The 21,808-nt window shown below is 34.0% G+C and overlaps 1 protein-coding gene across 4 annotated transcripts; it reads right to left on the minus strand.

The window, feature by feature from the left end:
• Positions 1-2,581: 2,581 nt before the first annotated feature.
• On the minus strand, positions 2,582-11,017 carry LOC7487778 (ABC transporter C family member 14). 4 transcript variants are annotated; one of them, XM_024594266.2, is made up of 12 exons: positions 10,858-11,017; positions 7,778-9,962; positions 6,897-7,217; positions 6,501-6,587; positions 5,777-6,406; positions 5,461-5,625; positions 4,893-5,187; positions 4,272-4,486; positions 3,716-4,021; positions 3,555-3,618; positions 3,212-3,451; positions 2,582-2,978 (listed from the first exon to the last, which is right to left on the minus strand). In XM_024594266.2, exons 2-12 carry the CDS (start codon positions 9,878-9,880, stop codon positions 2,878-2,880), a joined length of 4,527 nt encoding a protein of 1,508 aa, XP_024450034.1. In that variant the 5' UTR covers positions 9,881-9,962; positions 10,858-11,017; the 3' UTR covers positions 2,582-2,877. The 4 variants fall into 4 exon arrangements, with proteins under 4 accessions (XP_024450034.1, XP_024450033.1, XP_002301476.1 ...); XM_024594265.2 differs by lacking the exon at positions 10,858-11,017 and adding an exon at positions 10,202-10,501; XM_002301440.4 differs by lacking the exon at positions 10,858-11,017 and adding an exon at positions 10,197-10,501.
• Positions 11,018-21,808: the final 10,791 nt, after the last annotated feature.

The raw sequence follows: 21,808 nt of genomic DNA on the forward strand, positions 1-21,808 counted from the left end.
AAATAAGACAACAATCACACCCTCTGTTATCCCTAACATTGTACCACAACCTTTGTTTTGTCACCATCGATTTGCAACCCTGTAGCCACTGTAATGCCAATCGAAATCCCCTAACCCAGCCAACCTTACAACTTGGTTTGACAGTACCAAGTTGTTGGCTTATGGCTAATGAATGTGATCCTTCACACGCGAATCAATAGCCAAGATTCATGCTTTAGAAAGATCATATGCCCCTTTATCATCCCGTATAAATAGAAGTGAATTTAGTGAAGCAAAAGGAGGAGAGAATAGGGAGAGAAGAAAGGAAGAAAATTAAAAAAAAAACCTCCCCTCTATTCTCTAGCTTACTACCCTCAATATAAGACCAAAACACCTTGCCACTGCATTATTCTTCTTGTCCACCAGATATTGCACTAGCAATTTCTCTACCACCACTTGTATCGTGAGCCACCAACGCCTCTACTATCGACCACCACACCATAATGGCAGTGCCATCAGCTAGCAAATAACATGGTTAACAATTCAAATTCTTCTTCTTTTTTTCTTTGCTTTTATGAAGAACTTGGGGCTAGGTTTCTTAATTAGAGGTTAGACCTCCATTCAAAGTAATTGGGCTTGACCCAAGCAAGCCATGTGATTGGACTAAGTTCATAGAAAAGAAAGAAAGAAAAAAAAATGATGCATATTAGGCCATCTTCTAGCCCATAAAAATGAGGTCGGGCTGGGTTTAAGCCCACCCTAGACCTAAAGGTATGTTTGGCACACCTTATTTTTGCTTAAGGAAAAATGTCCTTTTTTGTTCTTTAAACGTGTAAGTCAAACAATGTCTTAAACCATTTTTAATGCCTCTAATTTTAGGCCAAACACGCCCTACCGCCTTTCTCTTTAGCTTTACTTTGTTATTTATTTTAGTGTATAGCCAAATAGACCCTAAACAAGTTCAAAAAAATTCTGAAAAAAATTTAGGGACCATTTTAAAATTATTAACTGGTCCCTCATGTTTTTTCCAGTAATTTTGCTTAATATTTGGCTATAGACTTACACTGTAATATACGGACCTGGTATTAAAAATATGATTTTTCTCCAAGATTTAAAAAAAAGTTAACAAATTCAAAAAATTCCCTTATTTCAAAAAATACAAAATATGTTTTTCTTCAAAACTTTCACTTAATATTTAGATTATAGACTTACATTGTAGAGAGGAAGAAAAAAAAACAAGGAAAGAATAAAAGAAAAATATCCCGGATATTTGGACGGCTCATGTGGCCCATATCTTGTTACCATTCATGATCTTTTTTGGTGTTGTTAGATTCGTTTTATCGATATCTTTTCAACAATATCATTTCCCAGTTATGGCACCTCATAATCATCTATTCTTCATGTAGAAACTCATTTTCTATTTCAAATCCTCATTTAAGCAACCCAAACAAAAGCAAATTAAAGTCTCGGATAATCAAGGGCTATGTTTTGACATCATTTTCAACTGTAGATTGTGTTTGGCACTACATTTGAAAAGTGCTTTTAAAAAAATTAAAAAAAATTATTTTTTATTTTGTACTTTAAATTAATATGTTTTTTATATTTTCATATCATTTTGATGTGCTGATGTCAAAAATTATTTTTAAAAAAATAAAAAAATATTATTTTAATATATTTTAAAATTAAAAAATTAAAAAAAATAATTATTAACACACTTCAAAACACCCACATCATAGATAATGGTGTGGCTGGCTTGTTTCTTCCCCTTCCCTTTATCTCCGCTCTCTCCCTTCTCTCTCAATAAATGATATTAGGGACCAAAAGGAGTCGACAATGAGTTTCAGGAATTGGAATAACACAACTAATTGAAAGAGACCCATATGGTCATTCAAAGCAACGAAAATTACATAAATGTCACACGAACAATGTTGTATCTTGAAGAATAACAGTAAATGGATAATGTTTTGCACATGAATTATTTTATTTGCATATGCTATTTCAAAACACAAGGAATTATGTTTATTTTAGGCAAGTTGAGAAATTATAATCAATTTTAAAGTTGGATATAATCAATCAAGAATTTATATCATTTTTTTTTTCTTATAGGGGCCATTTATTGTAGTCGTACAATGCTGAAGCTCAAAGAGAGAATATATTAATTTTGAAGGGTATAGCTTAACTGGTCAGGTTCTGAGTTTACTCTCTAAAGATCACCAGTTCGAGTTCCACAAATCTCAGAGTCACTGGAAGCTTACATGGTTGGTTGTTAATTTCAGAACTTGTAAGATTAGTCGATATGTGCGCAAGTTGGTCCGAACATCTACATTAATTTAAAGAGAGAGAGAGAGAGAATATATTTACACTTTATTTTATTTTTTTTTAGAAAGAAACAGCACCGCGTCCTCATCTACGAAACACCGTCCTCTTTTTAGTTGTTTTTGTTAATCATTTTATGAGTTATGCATGGAGATGCCTTTGGTATATACTTTGGCCACCCCATGAAAACAGGTCACGCTCCTTCATGGATAACTCAGGATTTCTTTCTTCATATTTAAGTTATTCTTAGTTCAGCAAATTCTTCCAAACTTAATACAAGAAGGGATATCGAAAGACATAATGCTAGAATAATTTCTTGCTCATCCAAAGCATTTTAAACAATTGTTCCCTATCAAGTCATCCTCTACCAAAATGAAAGAGAAGCTTACGTAGTTATGCTAATAAAGCCAAGGAAGACATTTTGCATCATTTGGCTACCGAATTCTTTGGAATAATTAGCATAAAGTTTCTCGCAACATTGCAAATTGTGTTCTCTCCTTTTTGGTAAAAGTTATGCTCCTCCGGAGATTCTTACCAAGATTAACAGCAGGATGACGCTAGTGATCAAAGCAGACTGTTTGCTTACAATCCAGCTGAGCGAGTGGCATACTCCTGAACCAATGCCCCAAACAGCGATGGCCTCTCAAGCAACCGTGATGGTTTATCAAATTCTTTTGCCCGCCCTGTTACAAACAAGAAACAAAGCCAGTCAGAATATCCAGCCTATTGTCTTGAATGCAGCATGTATTCGGAGAATCAGAACTCTCAGTTTGCGAGTACAAGAATTGTTATTATAAATGAACTATGCCTTCTGTGTGATATCAACTGACCAATCCACTGTTGTGCGAGATTTCAAAGACTCTTTCCTGGAGGTAAGTATAATATGAAGACGATGATAGTAGAAAGAAGAGCATACCTGCATCGACAACTAAAACCCTGTCACAGTCCATGACTGTAGGTATTCTGTGAGCAATGCTGATAATCGTACAATCAGCAAATTCCTCTCTGATAATCTTTTGAATCGCAGCATCAGTTTGTGAATCAACTGAAGCAGTTGCTTCATCCATGAACAACAGGCGACTGTGCTTTAGCATAACTCTCCCCAAACAAAGAAGCTGCCTTTGCCCCACGCTCCAGTTGTCTCCGTTGTCAATCACTATGGAGTCAAAAGGTTCCATAAATTTTTGTTCCGGTAATATGTTCAGCTTGAGAAGTTTGGAAAAGTGAAAACTGTGAAACACATGACAGTCAAATTTTACCAGGAGAATCAAGTTTTTCAGGTTTTGAAGCCACAGCATCTTTGAGTTGACAGCGTTCGAGACTCTACAAAAACATCAAACTTTTCAGCTTGCAAACTCTGAAAAAAAATAACACTGATAATTAAGTGGAGTGAATCAAGAAATGGGAACCGCATGATTACCCTCCATATATCCTCATCTGTATGCTGTCCAACAGGATCCACGTTGCTTCTCACTGTTCCTTCAAAGAGGACAGGTTCTTGAGGAATTATGCCAAAACGAGACCTGAGATCATGGAGTCCTAACATACAGATGTCAATGCCATCAATAATTATTTTTCCTCCTGTTGGTTCCACCAGCCTGAAGAAGACTTGGATCATAGTTGACTTTCCACTCCCTGTACGTCCAACAACACCAATCTTCTCTCCCCCTTGAATGCTGAGAGTAATGCCCTTGAGAACCAGAGGAGTGTTCGGACGATATCTTACCTGTTCACGAAAAAGTAGAACAGATAAAACGTGTATATATGAGCAAAGATTCCAAGTTCACATATACAACTAAGTGCTATCGATGCGCGCATATTGTGCTTTGCTCGACCTCATACCAGGCAATTTCATTTGCTTTTCACTTCTTCAGCCTAAAAGAGCTATTAGGATAGGGTGTGAATTGTACCTCTAGAAAAAATGAAAACATAAACTGATTTCTTTATCAATAAAGATCTATTGTAAAACATTTTACCTGCAAGTCCTTTAGATCAACATTGCCATGGGCAGGCCAGTTTGGAGGAAGAACCCTATCCTTTATCTTCCATGCTGCCTCTGATGCAATATTTGTGAATTGTTTGATCCTCTCAACAGAGACCATTCTATTTTCCACAAAGCAACTAAAATATATGCTCCAGAACAGCACAGAATTGAGGGATAGCCCATAGGAGAGAGATAAACCAACATTCTCTGCATCATGCAGAATTTGGTTAGTTTTCTGGAATACAAACATTTAAAATTCTGATGGCTTTAAGAAATTTGAGTATCTGCAGTTCGATACTCCAGAGATGATATCAGAAGAACTGATGCTTTGGATGCTTTAATCCATGATTTTAATATAAAAAATTTAAGCCTCATCATATGTAAACAGGAACACAAGTAACATGATACCATACGAGTTAAATAGAACCAAAGAAACATAATATGCAGATGCCTTTGCATTGAAGGAAGAATGAGACTCTTTTGCCAAGAACACTTTGAATCACTTGGTCCAGAAATCTTATATATAGATGAACATAAATTATATCATTTCTTTTATTAATCAAATCCTTGAGAGATGTTGCCTCATGACAGTAACATGTAAACGTGCAATTACCTGGCTTAACAATACTGCTTGGTAATAGAATCAAGAACATAGCAGAAGCGCACAGAATGAAACTCCCAATCATTTCCAATCGCAAACCCAACCACTCATTCGATCCATTGTTGTGAAAGTCCATGCGCAAATTGGCATTCACTCTGTTAACATTTTCCTGACAGAAACTATCCTGTTTTCTGAAAGACCGGATTGTCATAACTCCAGAAATACTTTCTGAAAAGTGATGGATAACAGGAGCTTTAGTAATTGAGTCGAGTCGAGTTAATTCTCGAGATGTTGCAAGAAAATACCCCTGCAACCAAGAAAGATAAATCGTCAGTATATAAATTCCATACCAATTTTGAGATAAAAATCTACTCACAAATCCAAGAGGCAAGATAGTCATAAACGCATATTACAATGAAGATTTACAAATTAGGATGAAAATCACATTAGAAAGCTTTGAAGCTGATAGAGATATATTTAAACAAGCAACACATAAATATCTGTTGTGTGATTTCATTTGTGAGTGTGTGAGGTTGCAAACTGAAAAAGCTACCAGCAAGATAAAAATGTGAGCTCTTACCCGAAACCAGAAGTTCAGCCAACCAAGAGGAATTACTAGGAACACGGTTGGCCAAGTATATTGACATATAATTATGATGATGCCGAGAACTGAGATGTACATTGCAATTGTAAGGGCTAACATAAATGGAAGGAAGATATCTACATTGGTTTGATCTGATGAGGCCTGAAAGAGAAAAATATGAGCAAAATAAAAAAAATTGCAACAATTTCAGCATCTTGAGCCAATAGACCCGCTATAGATATAAGAAGGAATACATTCATAGTTGAAAGCACACACTGGGAAAAATTATCATGATCGGGTCTTGCATCCTTACTCGACTTAATATTCTTCCTGAAGGTGTGGTGTCAAAAAATGACATGGGTGCGTGCAAGATACTATGAAGGATACCACCAAACAACTTTTGGGCAGTTTTAAGCCCCATAAGCGTGACAAAAAGGGATCTCATTGCTAAGAACACCACTGATACAGCTGCAATGATTCCGTAGACAGATATAAATAGTGAAGGCTTGAACATTGCAGCACGCTCTTCTGCAGTTTCATATGCCAACCAATAATCCCCAGCCATTTGAGATGCTTGCCATACTAGGGACAATAGCATTGCCACTACTATACCCCACCATCCAAAAGCCTCGGTGCAGTATTGTTTATACACGTGCAGGCCTATATTACCAGTTGCTCTTTCCTCTTCTTCAATGAGCTTCGAAGTTCCCTTATCTGACTTCGGGTGATCTAGAAGCTTGTTTTCACCATTGGCTTCCCCAAGTTTAGAAGGACCACGAGGGGACTTCGGTGGCCTGGGAGAGTTTTCACTAGAAATTTCAGAGCTGGCCTCTACAAGTTCCATTGAAGTATCATGGGCAGCAACTAATGCTCCAAAATCCAATCCAGACACTAAGAGATCATTGTACTTTCCTGATTGTACTATCTGTCCATCTCGCATAACCTGGTATTGAGAGATGCCATTTTCTAAAGAAATTATCGATCATAAACTCTTATCTTCGTGGGTGAGAATGATACAAAGTGATTTTTCTGCTTACCGAGATAAGATCCACATTGTGCAAGAAGTCAACTTGGTGGGTCACAAGCAAGATGGTCTTTCCCTTCAGTGCTCCTCTAACACATTCCTGCAGAAGGCATTGATATAATTCAGAACCGCTATCCATTTCTCAGAATGCATCACGTAAAAATACTGATTCACTAACTAGAAAACGTAACTTTTACCTAGAAAAATTTGCATGCCTTTTTTACAGGAGATTATAGAGATGACATCAATTATCTAAATTCTCTAACATAAGTGATTTTTCGTGTTTTCTACTAGCTGACTCTGAATTTCCATAACAAATTAAAGCACCTATGATCAAAATGGCATGAAGAATAAATCATTTCACTTCCACTACATGTTTAAGCTTTAAAGCAACTAACTTTAGTGTCACCTTAAATATATCAGTCCCAGTATGCGCATCAACAGCACTAAAAACATCATCAAGAAGATATATATCACAGTCCTGATAAACAGCCCTTGCAAGTTGTATCCGCTGCTTCTGTCCACCACTGAGGTTGATGCCACGCTCTCCAATCTCAGTCTGATCCCCAAACTCCATCATTTCCAAGTCCTTCTCCAAGCAACAAACCCTGATAACTTCCTTGTATTTCTCCCTATTCATTGGCAAACCAAATAATATGTTCTCCTCAATGGTGCTGTTTTGAATCCATGATGTTTGAGCAACATAGGCAGTTGTTCCACAAACCCTGACCTGTTGAAGGAAAAGTAAAATATCTCAGTAAAATATTTCAAGTTTATCATTTGCAATTTAGCAACCAAATGAGGAAAGTTGTGTTAAATGGATTGCATGAGCAGCAAAAGTAACAACTAAACAGTGTAAAACCAAGGAGGGAAATCTAGTCCAACAAAAGGTGATCAAAAAAACAAAAATATTTGAAAGAAAACACAGGGAAGAGAAAATAAGAATGACGACCAAGATAGCCTTCAATTACTATGGTATAACATGGCCCCAAATTGAGCAGGATGGAAAAAGAGAAGTCCCATTGATGACTTTGAGTAGCCAAATTCTGAGCTTCAATAAAATGAGTCAGTGTCATACATGAATGCGTTCCAACTGTACGAGATTGACAAGGACCAAACAAACCAAAAACATATTGGATATTGAGAAGTCTCAGAGTTGATGAAAAAAACTCTAGCTAACATAGAGCGAGAGAGAGAGAGAGAGAGAGATGCATGAGGCTGATTCAGAACACCTAAATACAAGAAAAAAGTAATGGATAAACCCCAGAGGTTATGTTTCAAAATCCGTACCTTTCCTGATATTTTGTGCATCTCACCGAGAATTGAGGCGAGGAGAGAAGATTTCCCAGATCCCACAGTCCCAACAATAGCAGTGAGCTCCCCTTTCTTGATCTCCAAATTTATGTTTTTCAAAACATCATCTTCAGTTTCATCGTCCCAACTAAATACCCCATCCTTAATCTGCACAGCAATTCTGTCATCACAACCATCCACTCTTTCAACTGACTCTTCCACCAATTCCTTGCTTATCATGTAACGATCCAATCTCGAAAGAGATACCATCGCTTGTGAAAGTGATATCATAGATTGAGGGAATGTCCTGATAGGCTCCTGCAAGATTTTAAAGACAGATGTCGTTGTGAATACTGTCCCTGCATCAAGTGGGACTCCCAGTAGCAGTGCAGTACCAAATGTAAGAGTTGACACTAGCAATGGTGCGCTCCACATCACAATTATGTTACCGGAGATTGAGTACAAAAACTTGGAAATCCATCCAAATTCTGATTCGCGAAAGTTTTGGATTCTCTTGTTGAAGTGTTCTTCCCATGCTTGGAACTTGATCACACGCATGTAATTCAGCATCTCATTTGTTGCCTTCATCCTTGAATCACGATTTACCATCACATTTCTCTGGAACCTATTATTCCTTTTTGTTCCAAAAATAGCAAACAAAATAACGCTGAGAATTCCAAGAAAAGCCGTGATTGTTGAGGCGCCAAGAACATTATATAGGAGCACCAAGCCAACACCAAGCTGCAATGGCATTAACCATATGGAGTGCAGCTGTAACATCATATCAGAGAGTTGCTGGGCATCAACAGCCATGTAATTCACAATCTGTCCAACTCCGTGAGCTTGACGAGCAGAACAAGATAACCTGAGCCCTTTCTTGTATAAAGAAGTGATGAGAGAACATCTAATGAGCATCCCAAGTTTCTGAGAATTGAAGTTAAATTGGTGGACAGTCAGAACCTCAACAAATTTTGCGACAAGAAGAGTCAATACAAGGTAATATCCTTCAAAGGGAGAGGTTCTTTTCCCAGCTGTGTAATCGACGAAACTTTGGATGAGCATTGGCCCAACATACATGACACAGAGCCGCAAGATTGCAAGGAACGCAGTGAAGGCAATTTCCTTCCAAAAGCACCTCAACAACGTGGTTCGAACAGGGTTGTTTGACTTTTCATGTGGTTTAGGCCACTTGGATTCATAGAGCTGCGACATTTTTTCAGCTCTATCCTGCAGTGAAAGGGTCGGCACATCATCTATCTTGAGTGGAGATTTGTAACCCTTACGCAGAAGGGGATTCATCCAAAGCCAAAGGCACTTGGATATTATAGAGGCGGTAGCAAAACCAGTCACATTGGATTTTTCCAGAAGAGGTTCCTGTAATTTGGTGTCATCATGCATTACTGCTTCAGATTCCCTGATTACAGTAATCCCAGTCGATCCTCTAATGGCTACAGCAAAAAGAACAATTGAAAAAGTGAAGGCTACTACAGAAAATATGTCATCAAATATCAAGTTGTGATCCAGAGCTACCAAACGAATGATCCCTGATAGCATAAACAAACCAGTGGTGATGAAATTTGCAACCCAATAAATTCGAAGAGATAGTGGATGAGTGGTAGCTTGAAATCTCTTCTCATGAATGATCAAGATTGCAATCACAGCATGAGTTATTGCTTGAACTAACCAAAAGACGCCATCGAGCACATTCCAATATGGCAACCGACTGCTTTGACTGAATGCTAGAATGGAGACAGCAATGTAGCATAAAGCTAACAAGACCGATACAATCAAAGAGAGCTTGAACCAAATAGAAGTCGTGATCTGAAGAACTCTGCTGTTTCCATTTCCGATAAGGGGCTTGTTGATGTCAGAGATGGAGCGTCCACTGGATGTGAATCTAGAGTACAGCTTCTGAGCCGCAAATCCGAGGAGGGCAAGCAGGAACAACAGGTCAACTGAAGATAAAAGAGCTCTTTGAGGACATGGGGAGAAGAAAATGAATCTCAGCCATTGAAATATCATTGGAATAGATGTGTCCCCTGAAGGCAGAACTACAGAGCTTGAGCATGAAAGAGAGGTGATCCATGTTGAATAACTCATGCTTCCCAGCCCCTCAAGTGAGAGGAAAAATAAAATCAAAGCAAAATCACTTGACGCCGATCAATCTCCTCCCTCCTGCTCCCTGCATAATTTACAGAGCACTACAATGGTAAGTAAGGTCCACGGAGAAATGACCCTCCAAAGGAGAAGAAATTATGTGCGCGGGCCACAAACAGAACGATAAAGAAAAAAAAATGGCAACAATCATTCCAAGAAGCAAATGATTACACAAAAAAATGATATAAAAAAGCAAAAGGCAGAATCTGAAAACCGATTTGGCCACGTACAGAAAAGAAAAGAAAAGACAATAACATACTAAACTCGATTGGGGATTATAAAAGCTGCCAACTTTAGAACTCAGCTACCACGGAAAAGAGAGGCACGGAAAGGTGATTCTATACTACTACTGTTCACATAGCATACTTAAACAGCAAAAACATTTTTTATTTATTTATTTTTATCAAGCTTTCGGGAGCTAGCATAAGGGGGCCTCTGTAGCTTTGAATTTGTCAGCAGGGATCTCGGAAAATCAGATATTCAAATCACAAAAAAAGATATGCGCAATTTGTTGAAGTTTGAAAGAAAGAGATATACGCATACTTAAAAGAAGATAAACAAATACTAAAACGAAGATAAACAAATTAATTTAAGGAGTAGGTATCAGACCGCCGATGGATCGCTTGCATTATTAATAAAGAAAACACGAAACAAGACAAACGAAAGAAGACTCCGTATAAATAAATGCTCGCCAAGCAAAAAGTAGAGTTCAAAATCTTTGGAAGAACTTGGACCTCGTGCACCGCATAGGCACAACAAGTCGTCCCGTGACAATGAAGCCAACCAACCAAGACAGGCAAAGCTATGCTAGACCTTACAAAATTAAAGGATCATGATGAGCTAGTCTTTCTAGAAGAGTTAAAAGGCATTAAATGCCCACGCTAACAACGATGGCACAGAATTAAACCACGCAGACTCACTTAAGAACAGCAACCAGAAATGCAGAGCTCGGCTCCCCGCCACACGAAGAAGAATTTATGCTGGAGTGTAATGTCATGTGAGATAGATAAACCACACTAGAGAGAGAGGGAGAGAGCAGACCAAATCATGGGTCTTTGTGCATGGTTGAATATTTCGAGGCAGGACAGAACTATTGTTGTGTCAATTGGACAGCCGGAAACTGTTTCTGTAACTGCCTAAGATGCTTACGTGGTGAAATACTAGTCGGACGCTGGTTCACCACAGAAGACACCTAACAACACTTCTCCCTAGGATGCCAGTGTGTCTTGTATTGCGTCGGTGGCAAAATAATTTTTATATAGAAAAATATTAAAATGATATTTTTAAAAAAATTTAAATTTATTCTTAATGTTATCAAACACCTCAATGTTTCTGCTATGGCAGAGTGATGATCCCGCTGTTTATCTTAACAATCAATGCATCCCTGGGGCTTTATTTATATATATATATATATATATATATATATATATATATATATATATATATATATATATACACACACATTTTTCATAACTTCATTATTTAAAGTTCTGATTGAAATTGTAATAGTGATTGTTTTTTAAAATATTTTTTATTTTAAAAATTTATTTTTAACATCATCACATTAAGATAATCTAAAAATATAAAAAAAAAATTAATTTTTTTAAAAAATAATTTTAAAACACAATATCAAACACAAATTAAATATAAAGATGGAAGAAGGCCGCCTTAGAATCGCCATCAGACCGGTCACAGCTCACTAACTCAAAATTGCGTGTCTTAATTATCTTCATTGATCTTAGACGTTGAATACAAACCAACCACACGAATACTAAATATTTCTTTGGTATTTAACACATACGTACGAACGTGTATAATTCTTTATTGTAACATTGTGTCGAATTTAAGTTTTATCATAAAGTTTATAAACCCTATTTATTATGTTGAAACTAGATTAAGCAGATGTTCTTCTTCCATGTAAAAATATTTTTCAATTAAGAATATATTAAACATTAAATTAATATATTTCAAGAAAAAAATAATTTAAAAAAAAAAAAAAAACAATCTCGAAAGCCGTCAAGCAGGTCTGTGGGTGGCTTTAGGGGTGCCGGATGAGAAAACTGGTGCTTTAAATACACGAGATTAATCTAAAGGTCGGGATTTTTTGGACAATATAATTCAATAAAAAATACTTAAATTGAAAATTAAAAAAAGAAGAAGAAGAAGAAGAAGAAGTAAGCTGAGATAATTAAGTCCAGTCAAACCAGTTCTAAAAAATAGCTCTACAGCAACAAACAAGCGCGAGTCCAATCGAGGGCATCATGAATCGCTGAACTAATTTGCAGTCCTTTTTTCTATAAATAAACAAAGAAAACTATATTACTTATGAATCTCTGATCAGTGGGTAAAGTAAACGGGTCAAGATCTAAATATTAGTTACGTGGTTTTAGTTTTAGTTTGACTCTTTCTTCTCACTGATATTTAGTGATAGCTATGAATTGCTGGCTGTAAATTTTATTTTGGAAGCTTTCTTCGAGTATAAATATCTAGTTAGTTCGTAAACACCTGAGATATTTTGTATATATAAACAAAATATTGTTTATATTTTTTTTTTAGGGCATGGTATAGTTGGATTAAGGCACAAATATATGAGAGATTCAAACATTTGGCTATATTAAGATGTTTGGAATTGTGATTGTGACGGTGGTTCAAAGTGTTTTTTACTTAGAAATATATTAAAATATTTTTTTTAAAAAAAATAATTTTTAATATTAGCACATCAAAACGATATGAAAATATATAAAAAAAATATTTTAAACAAAAAAAATTAAAACATTTAAAAACACGTAAACCGCATTCCCAAACACTCTCTTAGGGTGTGTTTGGGTGGGAGGTGTGGTAGCTTTTTTTTTTAAGGTACCACCCTCTTAAAGCACACACCACACTTTTTAAAAGCAAAAAATACATGTTTTTTAGTAAAAAATATGGTAGCTTTTTGAAAAAAAAACAACCACATCTCCCACCCTAACACCCTCTTAACTATGACTAGAACTTCTTAATAATTTATCTAGTTTTTGTTTTTATTTTTATTTTTATTTTTTTTTTTGTTTTCATGCTTTTATTTATAATGTTAGGGTGCATCAAAAAAAAAAACGAAAAAGAAATGACTCTCTTTTCCATTTGATATGATAGAATTAAAATATCATGATCGGAAGATTACAAGCTGTAATTAAGTTGCTTAATGAATAATTATTGTCAGGTATTGGCGCCACAAGCTTTTACTGCATTCAGACAAGTCAATCACTGTCGCTTGGGCACGTAATTATTACACACTGTTGTTTACTCAATAATTATAGAAAGTTCAACATGTGATCAGTTGCGAGATATTGCTGTCATAATTCTCTATCACCACACCACACGCATAAGATCATCAACAGCAAAATAATGCACCCACATAGTTCGTCATGGATGGCATCATGCTGCAGCAAGATTGACCACGGAGCTAGCTAGATTTTGTAGAAGAATCTGATTTTCTTTCCCCATAAAACAACAAAGGAATGAAGCCTTGATTTTTTTGTTGTTTTGGATTGATGACGGGCTGAGGTGAGTGATGAGCAAGAGCACAAAAAGAAAGTCCGTTCTTTTTATTTTAATATTTTAAAGGTGTTTTTGAAAAAATATAAAAAAAATTTATTTTTTTGTTTCAAATTAATATTATTTTTAGTGTTTTTAGATATTTTAATGTGCTGATGTTAAAAATAATTTTAAAAAATAAAAAAAATTATTTTAATATATTTTTAAATAAAAAACACTTTAAAAAATTACCGCAATCAGACTCCCGGTTACCGCAAGACCCAGGAGCCATACAATGAACTATCATCAGAGGAATAAAGTATGAATAGTTAACTCATGACAGTGATACCTGTCTTCATTCAAGGACTCCGTGCTCCTGATAACGTTAGACCCATCAAACAATTTCGACCTCAGAATTTAACAATAAAAATGTTTCCGGATAGTCTTTTATATATGAGGATATTTTCTTCCTAATTAAACCATCAATTAAAAAAAAAAAAAAAAAGACTAAAAAGAACTATTCATTTTGTTGTGCAGCAAACAATCCACTATGGATTGTAACAGTGCTGCGTGGTATTGTCTTTTTTTGTTTTTTAATTTTTTTAATCATTTAACTTCTTCTTTTTTTAATTTGAAACTTTTACATTGAATTGTTTGGAATTATGCTTGATGATTTGTTTTGGTTAGCTTCTTAAGGGATTCTTGTGATATCGAGAAAAAATTTCAACACTCAATTAATGCTCGATTTAGAAAAATAAAATTCAATTTTATTAATTTAAGATAATTGAAACTTTAGGGATTGAATTTGAAACTGAAAAAATATATAGCCCTCTTCTTGTCAAATCAGATGCTAAAATGAAATGAGAGGGAAAACATGGTTGGCACGTATGACACGCGCGCCAACATGCGAGAAAAGCCGTAGCGTTGTGGAGATGCATGCAGCTTCCTTCGAGCTCCGAAAGCAGTCTTTACTGGTTTTGTTGCAATCATCTCAACATGAGCTTCCTTATCGGGCAATGCTTGATTATGGCGGAGCTCCAATGTGGCGCCCACAATCCATTCTTTTTTTTTCCTCTCTATGTTCTCTCTCCTTTCCTTGGTTTCCACACTTGATCCTCTCCAAAATAACAAAGTGGGCTATCATTTATTTTAATTTCAAACTTGATCTTCATTATTTCGATTGATATTTTTATCAAAAATTATAGTTTGGTTTCGTAAAATTGACTTTTGATAAACCATGGAGTGATGTTTGAAATCATCAACACGCGGTTCAATGCATGATGAAAGAAATATTGGAACAAACAATGAAAATGCAACATTCCATTATCGATTGCAATAGTTAACTATAATGTTGTTTAGTTTGGAAAAATAAAATTCAATCTTATTAATTCAAAATATTTAAACCTTCAAGGATAGAATTTGAAACTGGAACAAATATTCAGCCTCTTTTTTTTTTCACTATGCATAGAGCATGCCTTTTGTAGTCCCTAAATTTTTAAATCCATATTCCTAGAGGTTTTTATGTTTGGGTTCAAAACTTTATTTTATTCACGTTTTAACCATCAAATTTGAGATATGAGTGAGAAAGTCGTAGGGCGACGAGGGAGGGGAGAGGAAATGGGTCGATTGCCTACAATTCAATCACGTAACAAGTTGTTTTTTGTGTTGATGGGTTTTATTTGGAAAGAGAAGTCCCATTACATTGTTTTTAACCCTAACCCTTCATCTTGACAAAAAAAAAAAAGGGTTGATCTGGTCTTTATAATGTTTTTTGAATTAGGTTGGTTTTGTATTTTTAGGAAGATTAAAGGCTGGTTTGAGGTTATTAATGACTTTGTTTAGATCTTTATGGTGTTTTTTAGAAGATTTACAGGTGAGAAAATAGTTTAAAAAACAGTTTTTTTATGTCAAATGGGTTAGATTTTTCAGCTACCTTATGTGGCTAGTGATCATACTAGAAGATGGTGCATTATCTTTCAATTTATACGACATGTCTTCTCTTTTTTTTTTTCAAAAACAATTGACTGACGACGTGCTTGCAAACCCACGTACCCCAGCCCCCTCTTTTGTTTTGTACTTTTTATCCTATTCCAACAGTTTTTTATTCATGGAATAATTCAAAAATGAATCTTAAAAAATATTTCATTGAATTCCATTTAATCTTTGCTTTATTACCAAGTAATATTTTTGAAGTCTTTTCAGAATATTAACAAGCATTTTTTTTTTATAGGCCATCATGATCAATTATTTTTTTAGGAAAAATTACCATTGACATCTTATAGTTTGGTCGAAACTGCACTTGACTACCAACTCTTTAAAAATTACAGTTTGCATCCTGAACTTTATATACATGCTAAAAGCTAAAAAAATAACAAAAATTATCTGATTATTTATAGATTCGCCATTATTTTTCAGTTAATAACTAAACGATCTTTATATTAAATATTACAATTCCTCGAGGTTTTTATGTTTGGGTTTGAAACTTTATTTATTCATGTTTTAGCCACTAATTTTGAGATATGAGTGAGAAAGTTGTAGGGAGATGAGGGAGGGGAGAGGAAATGGGTCGATTGCCTACAATTCGACCACGTAACAAGTTGTTTTTCGTATTGATGAGTTTTATTTAGAAAGAGAGGTCCCATTACATTGTGTTTAACCCTAATTCTTCATATTGACAAAAAAATAAAAAGGTTAAACTAGTCTCTATAATGTTTTGTGAATTAGGTTGGTTTTGTATTTTTAGGGAGATTAAAGGCTAGTTTGAGGTTATTAATGGCTTTATTTAGATTTTTATAGTGTTTTTTTAGGAATTTTCAAGTGAGAAAATAGTTAAAAGGCAGTTTTGTAATGTCAAATGGGTTAGATACTAACTATCCGGCCACCTTAGGTGGCTAGTGATCATACTAGAAGATGTTGCATCATCTTCCACTTTATACTACGTGTCTTTTCATTTGTCTTTTTAAAAAACAATTGACTGACGACGTGCTTGCAAACCCACATACCCCAGCCCCCCTCCCCCTAGCCCCCTCTTTTGTTTTTTCCTTTTTATCCTTTTCCAATAGTTTTTTATTCATGGAATAATTCAAAAATAAATCTTAAAAAATATCTTATTGAATTCCATTTAATCTTTACTTTGTTATCAAGTAATATTATTGAAGTCTTTTCATAATATTAACAAGCATTTGTTTATGGGTCATTATGATCAATTAATTTTTTTAAAAATTACCATTAATATTCTATAGTTTGGTCAAAACTGTATTTGACTATCGAGTTTTGAAAAATTACAGTTTCATCTTAAACTTTATACGCATGCTAACACCTTCCTCGCTGAAAAAATAATAAAAATTATCTGATTATTTACATGTTTACCATTAATTTTCAGTTAATGATTAAACAATCTTTATATTAAATATTACAATTTTTCCATTAAAATAATAATTAAAAGAAACCTAAAACCCTAGCCACCACCCTCGTTCTTTTCTCATTGCTGAATTTCGATCATCCAAACACAACCCAAATAATTATATATAAATCACTTCAATAATCATTGCAATATGTTTGCCTAAACTATAGCAACAGCTCATCCAAAGTCAACAATCGCATCCCACATATTCACTGACCACCACTCCGATCAACCACTGTCAACAACAACCAGCTTGATCTATAAAAGAACCCTCTGATCTTCACCACCATGAACCATAGCAGTTTTTTATTGGAGTAATATGTATTAATTTTATAATTTAGTTATATTCCGTGAACAACAAGTTCAGCCTCCCCTCCTTGTTTTCCTTGTGCTGGTTTAAGTTCCCTTCTCATGTTGTTGTTCTTTCTAATTTTATCACCACACGCATAAATAAATAAATAAAAGCAAAATAACGTCGTGGCTGGCATCATGCTGCAGCAAAATTGACTTCGCAGACAGAAACATCGAAGAATCTAGCTTTCATACTTTTCCATAAGATAACAAAAGCTTGGCACATTGTTTTGAATTTGTCTTGTTATCTTGAGTGATCAGCAAGCACGAAAATTACACGTCTGCTTTTGTTCCTGGCAACTTTTATTTTTTGTTTGGTTATAAAAAGAGGCAAAAAACAATTTATATTTATTTATTACTTTGAGGGGTCTAATTCGTACAACTTGTTTGAGAATAACAACACCCAAATGAGGAGGAGTGATGTTGGATTTAAAGTGCAATTTTGTTCATGCAGTCTCCCTGCCCTGAACTGGTGACAGATTGAGGCCATACGGCTAATTAGAACCTGAAAAAAGTCAGAACACAGCCCTGCACGGCTGCACCTTTCCAAGAACTCCACCTGGGTAATAATAAAAATAAAAAAAAAAAGGTGCTGAACAGTCAATTCTGCTGTACCATGTGAGTGGTTCGAAAAAAGCGACCACTATTTTAACTGGGTTTATGATTGAGATTCATGACAAAACCCATTGCCCAGTGCATGGATCCATAACCAGATCAAATCATAATTCAATTATTTATTCATGAACCACAGTCTATCTGTTCTTTGATTATCATTATTTCCACAGAAAAGATCCCAAATCGAAGTGGTTGCTGGACCAACAATCTGGCAAAGATTAGTAAAAGGTTCCTCGTGCCCTAAAAACATGGCATAACTAGAGCATCATTCCATTGACTATTACTGGGTACTGTTATTTCTCCACCTCTCTTTAATTATTGTAACCTTTCGTCCCTGTGGACCACTCGCTAGCAGGCACTTTCCTCCCTTTTGTATACGATCATGGTCAAACCATTCAGCTCATACAGTGAGATCCATCGACGATCTAAACCTTTGGTTCTTCGAAGACTTTTCCTTCTCCGATACGATTTTGAAAATTAAACAGATCCAGGGTAATTGTTTTCCTATTTTCATAAGATTATTTCCTTGCTTTGGCACCCTAATGGGCCCTTAATTAGCTTTTTTTATGGTTTTTTTCTTCTTTTTTTTCTAGTTTTATGACTTGTTTAAGATATAACTATTTTCAAACACTCAGTCATTTTTATCTACCACACTCCTTTTTTTTCATATTTGGGTTTTTTTCATGTTTCACGTTTCACATATGCTGTAGTTTCACCCTAATGGGCCCTCTTTTCTCTCTCGTGGCCTCAGTATTTGCATTGACCAAGTAAAAAATAAAAAGTATTTTTCCATTTTATTTTTATTTTAATTATAGTCCTTGTTTTTTAATTAATCTTTAATTGTTTTAGATTTTTTTTATTAATTTTCCTTTTCAATTTCATAACTTGAAATTTATTTTAATTTGGTTTTTGTATCATACATTATCATTCTTTTAATTGTTGTTTTTTTTTAATTTTATTTATTGAGATTTAATTTAACTTGATTTTTATATTATATTTGGTTATTCTTTTAATTGATATTTTTTATATATAATTTTTTTTAATAATTTTCATTTTCAATTTCATCCCACATCATTTTATTTATTTTTATTTTTATGTTGAATTTGATCTTCATTCTTTATTTTTATCATTTTTAATTAATTTTTCTATTTTATCTTTTAATATTTGATTAGTTTTGAGTTTGGATTGTAATTTTTTCTAATTTGGTGATCTCAGTTTTACAACCCAAGTCACAAGTGTGAGTGTTAACCCGAATTGATATAGGTCATTTTTAGTTTTAAATTTTTTGCATCAAATTTTCTTTTCCATCACATTTTTCAATGTTGGGTTTATTTAAGATTAAGCTCTTTTTTCAATTTACTTTGTATAAAGATAACTACACCTCACGATCCAGGTCACATGTTTGCTATGCTAACTTGGATTTGCTAGGCTAGCGTGCCTACACCACCTTTTTTGGTTCCATTAGATTTTTTTTATCCGTTTTATTTTTTCTTTTTAATTTCATTCTTCGAGTTTAGGTTTTTATTGAATTTCTTTTTAGATTTTTTAAACAAAATTTAGGAAAGTCTTTTTCATTCTTTTATGGTTTTTCTTATTAGAATAATATTTGATTTAATGTATGTCTTATTTTTTTTTACTTTTTAAATTTGATGTATTTTCAGCTCCTTAGGATTAAAAAAAAAATATTTTTTGTTGTTTGCTTTTTTATATATGTATAGTTCTTTCCTTCTTCTTCTTTTGCTTTAGGTAAGAAATCCTCAAATTATGAAAAATCATAGTTTTTTTTTTTGTTTCATGCATGCACACCACCCCTTTTTGTTATTTTGATGAAAAGTGATTTTTAAAATAAAAACATTGTTAGATCCAATAGGCTCGGATTGTTGGTTTGACTAGTTAGTCCTATTTAACTCATGATTTTTTTTATTTTTTATATTAATTTTATTTTTATTTCCAGTTTCACCCATTGATTTTTATTTTTATTGGCATTTTCTGTAAAACACAAAAGGTGTTGTATAAGCTTGCATGATAAGTTTTTTGCTAAAAGAAGTATTTTCTATATAAAAAAAAAACCCATGTTGGATAAGCTATTACATTCTTTTTTAAAAAAGAAATATTTCTCCGCCCTGCGATGAATCATAGGTAACATAGTCAGTATATATACATAGTTTGTTGCTTATTTGGGTTGCTTACGAGTCTGTTTGAGAGTGTAGTGAAGTTATTTTTTAAAGTGTTATTTCAAAATAATTTTTTTAAAAAAATTATTTTTGATATTATCATATCAAAACAATAAAAAAATAATTTAAAAATAAAAAAATAAATATATTTTTTAAAAAAAACACACTAGATTGCAATGACTAACAAGAGTTAATGAGCTAGTAAAAGAAAAAGATGTGTTGGCACAAGCATCCTCGTCAACGAAAGCTGATAGTTGGTGTGTCAGATTTCAAAAACAACATGAAATAAACATTTAATTTTTGTACACGGTTTTTTCTGATGGATGGTAAGGATATTTATAAATTCTTTAAATAATTTAAAGAAGTATTATTTTTAAAAATAAACTTAATTTGCATTAAAAACAAGAGTGATAGGAACAATTTCTAGAGCAACTTGTTTCTTAGCCTTTTCTTTCTTGACCTTTGGCCCCTTGACCAAGATTTATTTATGGCTGCGGCTTAAAGTAGTGAACAATTGTGTAGAAAAGTCCTAATTCATTGCAGTCAACGCTCCAAGTAATTTCAAGGAAACGGAGCAAGGAACTTCGTGCCTGGCTCTATTGAAAAGGACTCGAACAACCCATTCTTATAAGAATTTCCAGGAACGAGGTAATTTCCTTCAATTCTTTCTTCGGGGAATTCTACAGAAATTGAGCTGTCCAAATTAAGGTGTTGGAAAAAAGGGAAGAGGGCAGCATGGTCAAAACTCAAAACACGTGTTGGAAAAAGAAGCTTCTCTTTTTGGAAGACACGTGTGTAGTAGAAACAAGTGTTTTGTATGCTCCGACAATTAAGGTGAGAGTATTCGGTTTGGTTTTTAGAAGATTTTCCCGGGAAACTGTTTTCCCATGAACACAGCTTTTTAGAAGATTCTCAAGCACTCATCGTTTTTTCATATTTGATTATTTTTTTCATGCTCCACATCTACAGTATTTAATTAATAATAATATTATTATTTTATCCTGAAGCAGGCCCTTAATTATTTCAGAAATGAATGGAAGGCATTTTCATAAATGTGACCGTACGAGCTCATTATGGTGCATGTTGATTAGTAGGTAGAAACTAATTACCATTTTTTAATTTAGTTGTTGTCTAATTATTGAACTATGAGAATGAAAAGAAGTGTCGTCAAGGATATCAGCAGGAGAAGATTGCAGAAATCCAGAAATCATTGATTCCTAATGTCTGGCTAGAGATAATTGTTTAGGAAAGACTGATTCCTAGGATTTAGCTGCATCAAATCTGCATTGTAACTTCCTTGCACAATTCTTGGCGTGCACATCTTGTACTTTAAAATACTTTGCACATCACACAGAAAGCAGAATGAAGAAAACATCTACCATTATTCTATCTCACCTTTAAATTCTTTGGTCTCTACTCTACCAAATATACAATGAATTTGTTGGTGTACTTTATATATATATATATATATATATATATATATATATATATATATCCCACATTGAAAAGAAACACTCCCTCCTAATGTTTATAAATAAGAGTTTCTATTGTATAGTAAATTAAGTCATGGTGGATAGACTCTTCTATTTGGCTTCTTAATGCTATTTATGGATATTTATAATATCAAAAATGACATTTGAAACTTGAAACTTAATATGTCAGTGAGATTAATTCATCCTTGAATTATTTTTGTAATTAATTTTGATATTTGTGACTGTTGAGTTAAAACTGAATAACAGTTATTCAATTTAATTTAAAGTATAATTATTTCATGAACAGTCATACTGTTTCATGAATAGTCATATTATTTGATAA

This window comes from Populus trichocarpa, chromosome 2 (assembly GCF_000002775.5).
Source record: "Populus trichocarpa isolate Nisqually-1 chromosome 2, P.trichocarpa_v4.1, whole genome shotgun sequence".
NCBI classification, from domain to species: domain Eukaryota; kingdom Viridiplantae; phylum Streptophyta; class Magnoliopsida; order Malpighiales; family Salicaceae; genus Populus; species Populus trichocarpa.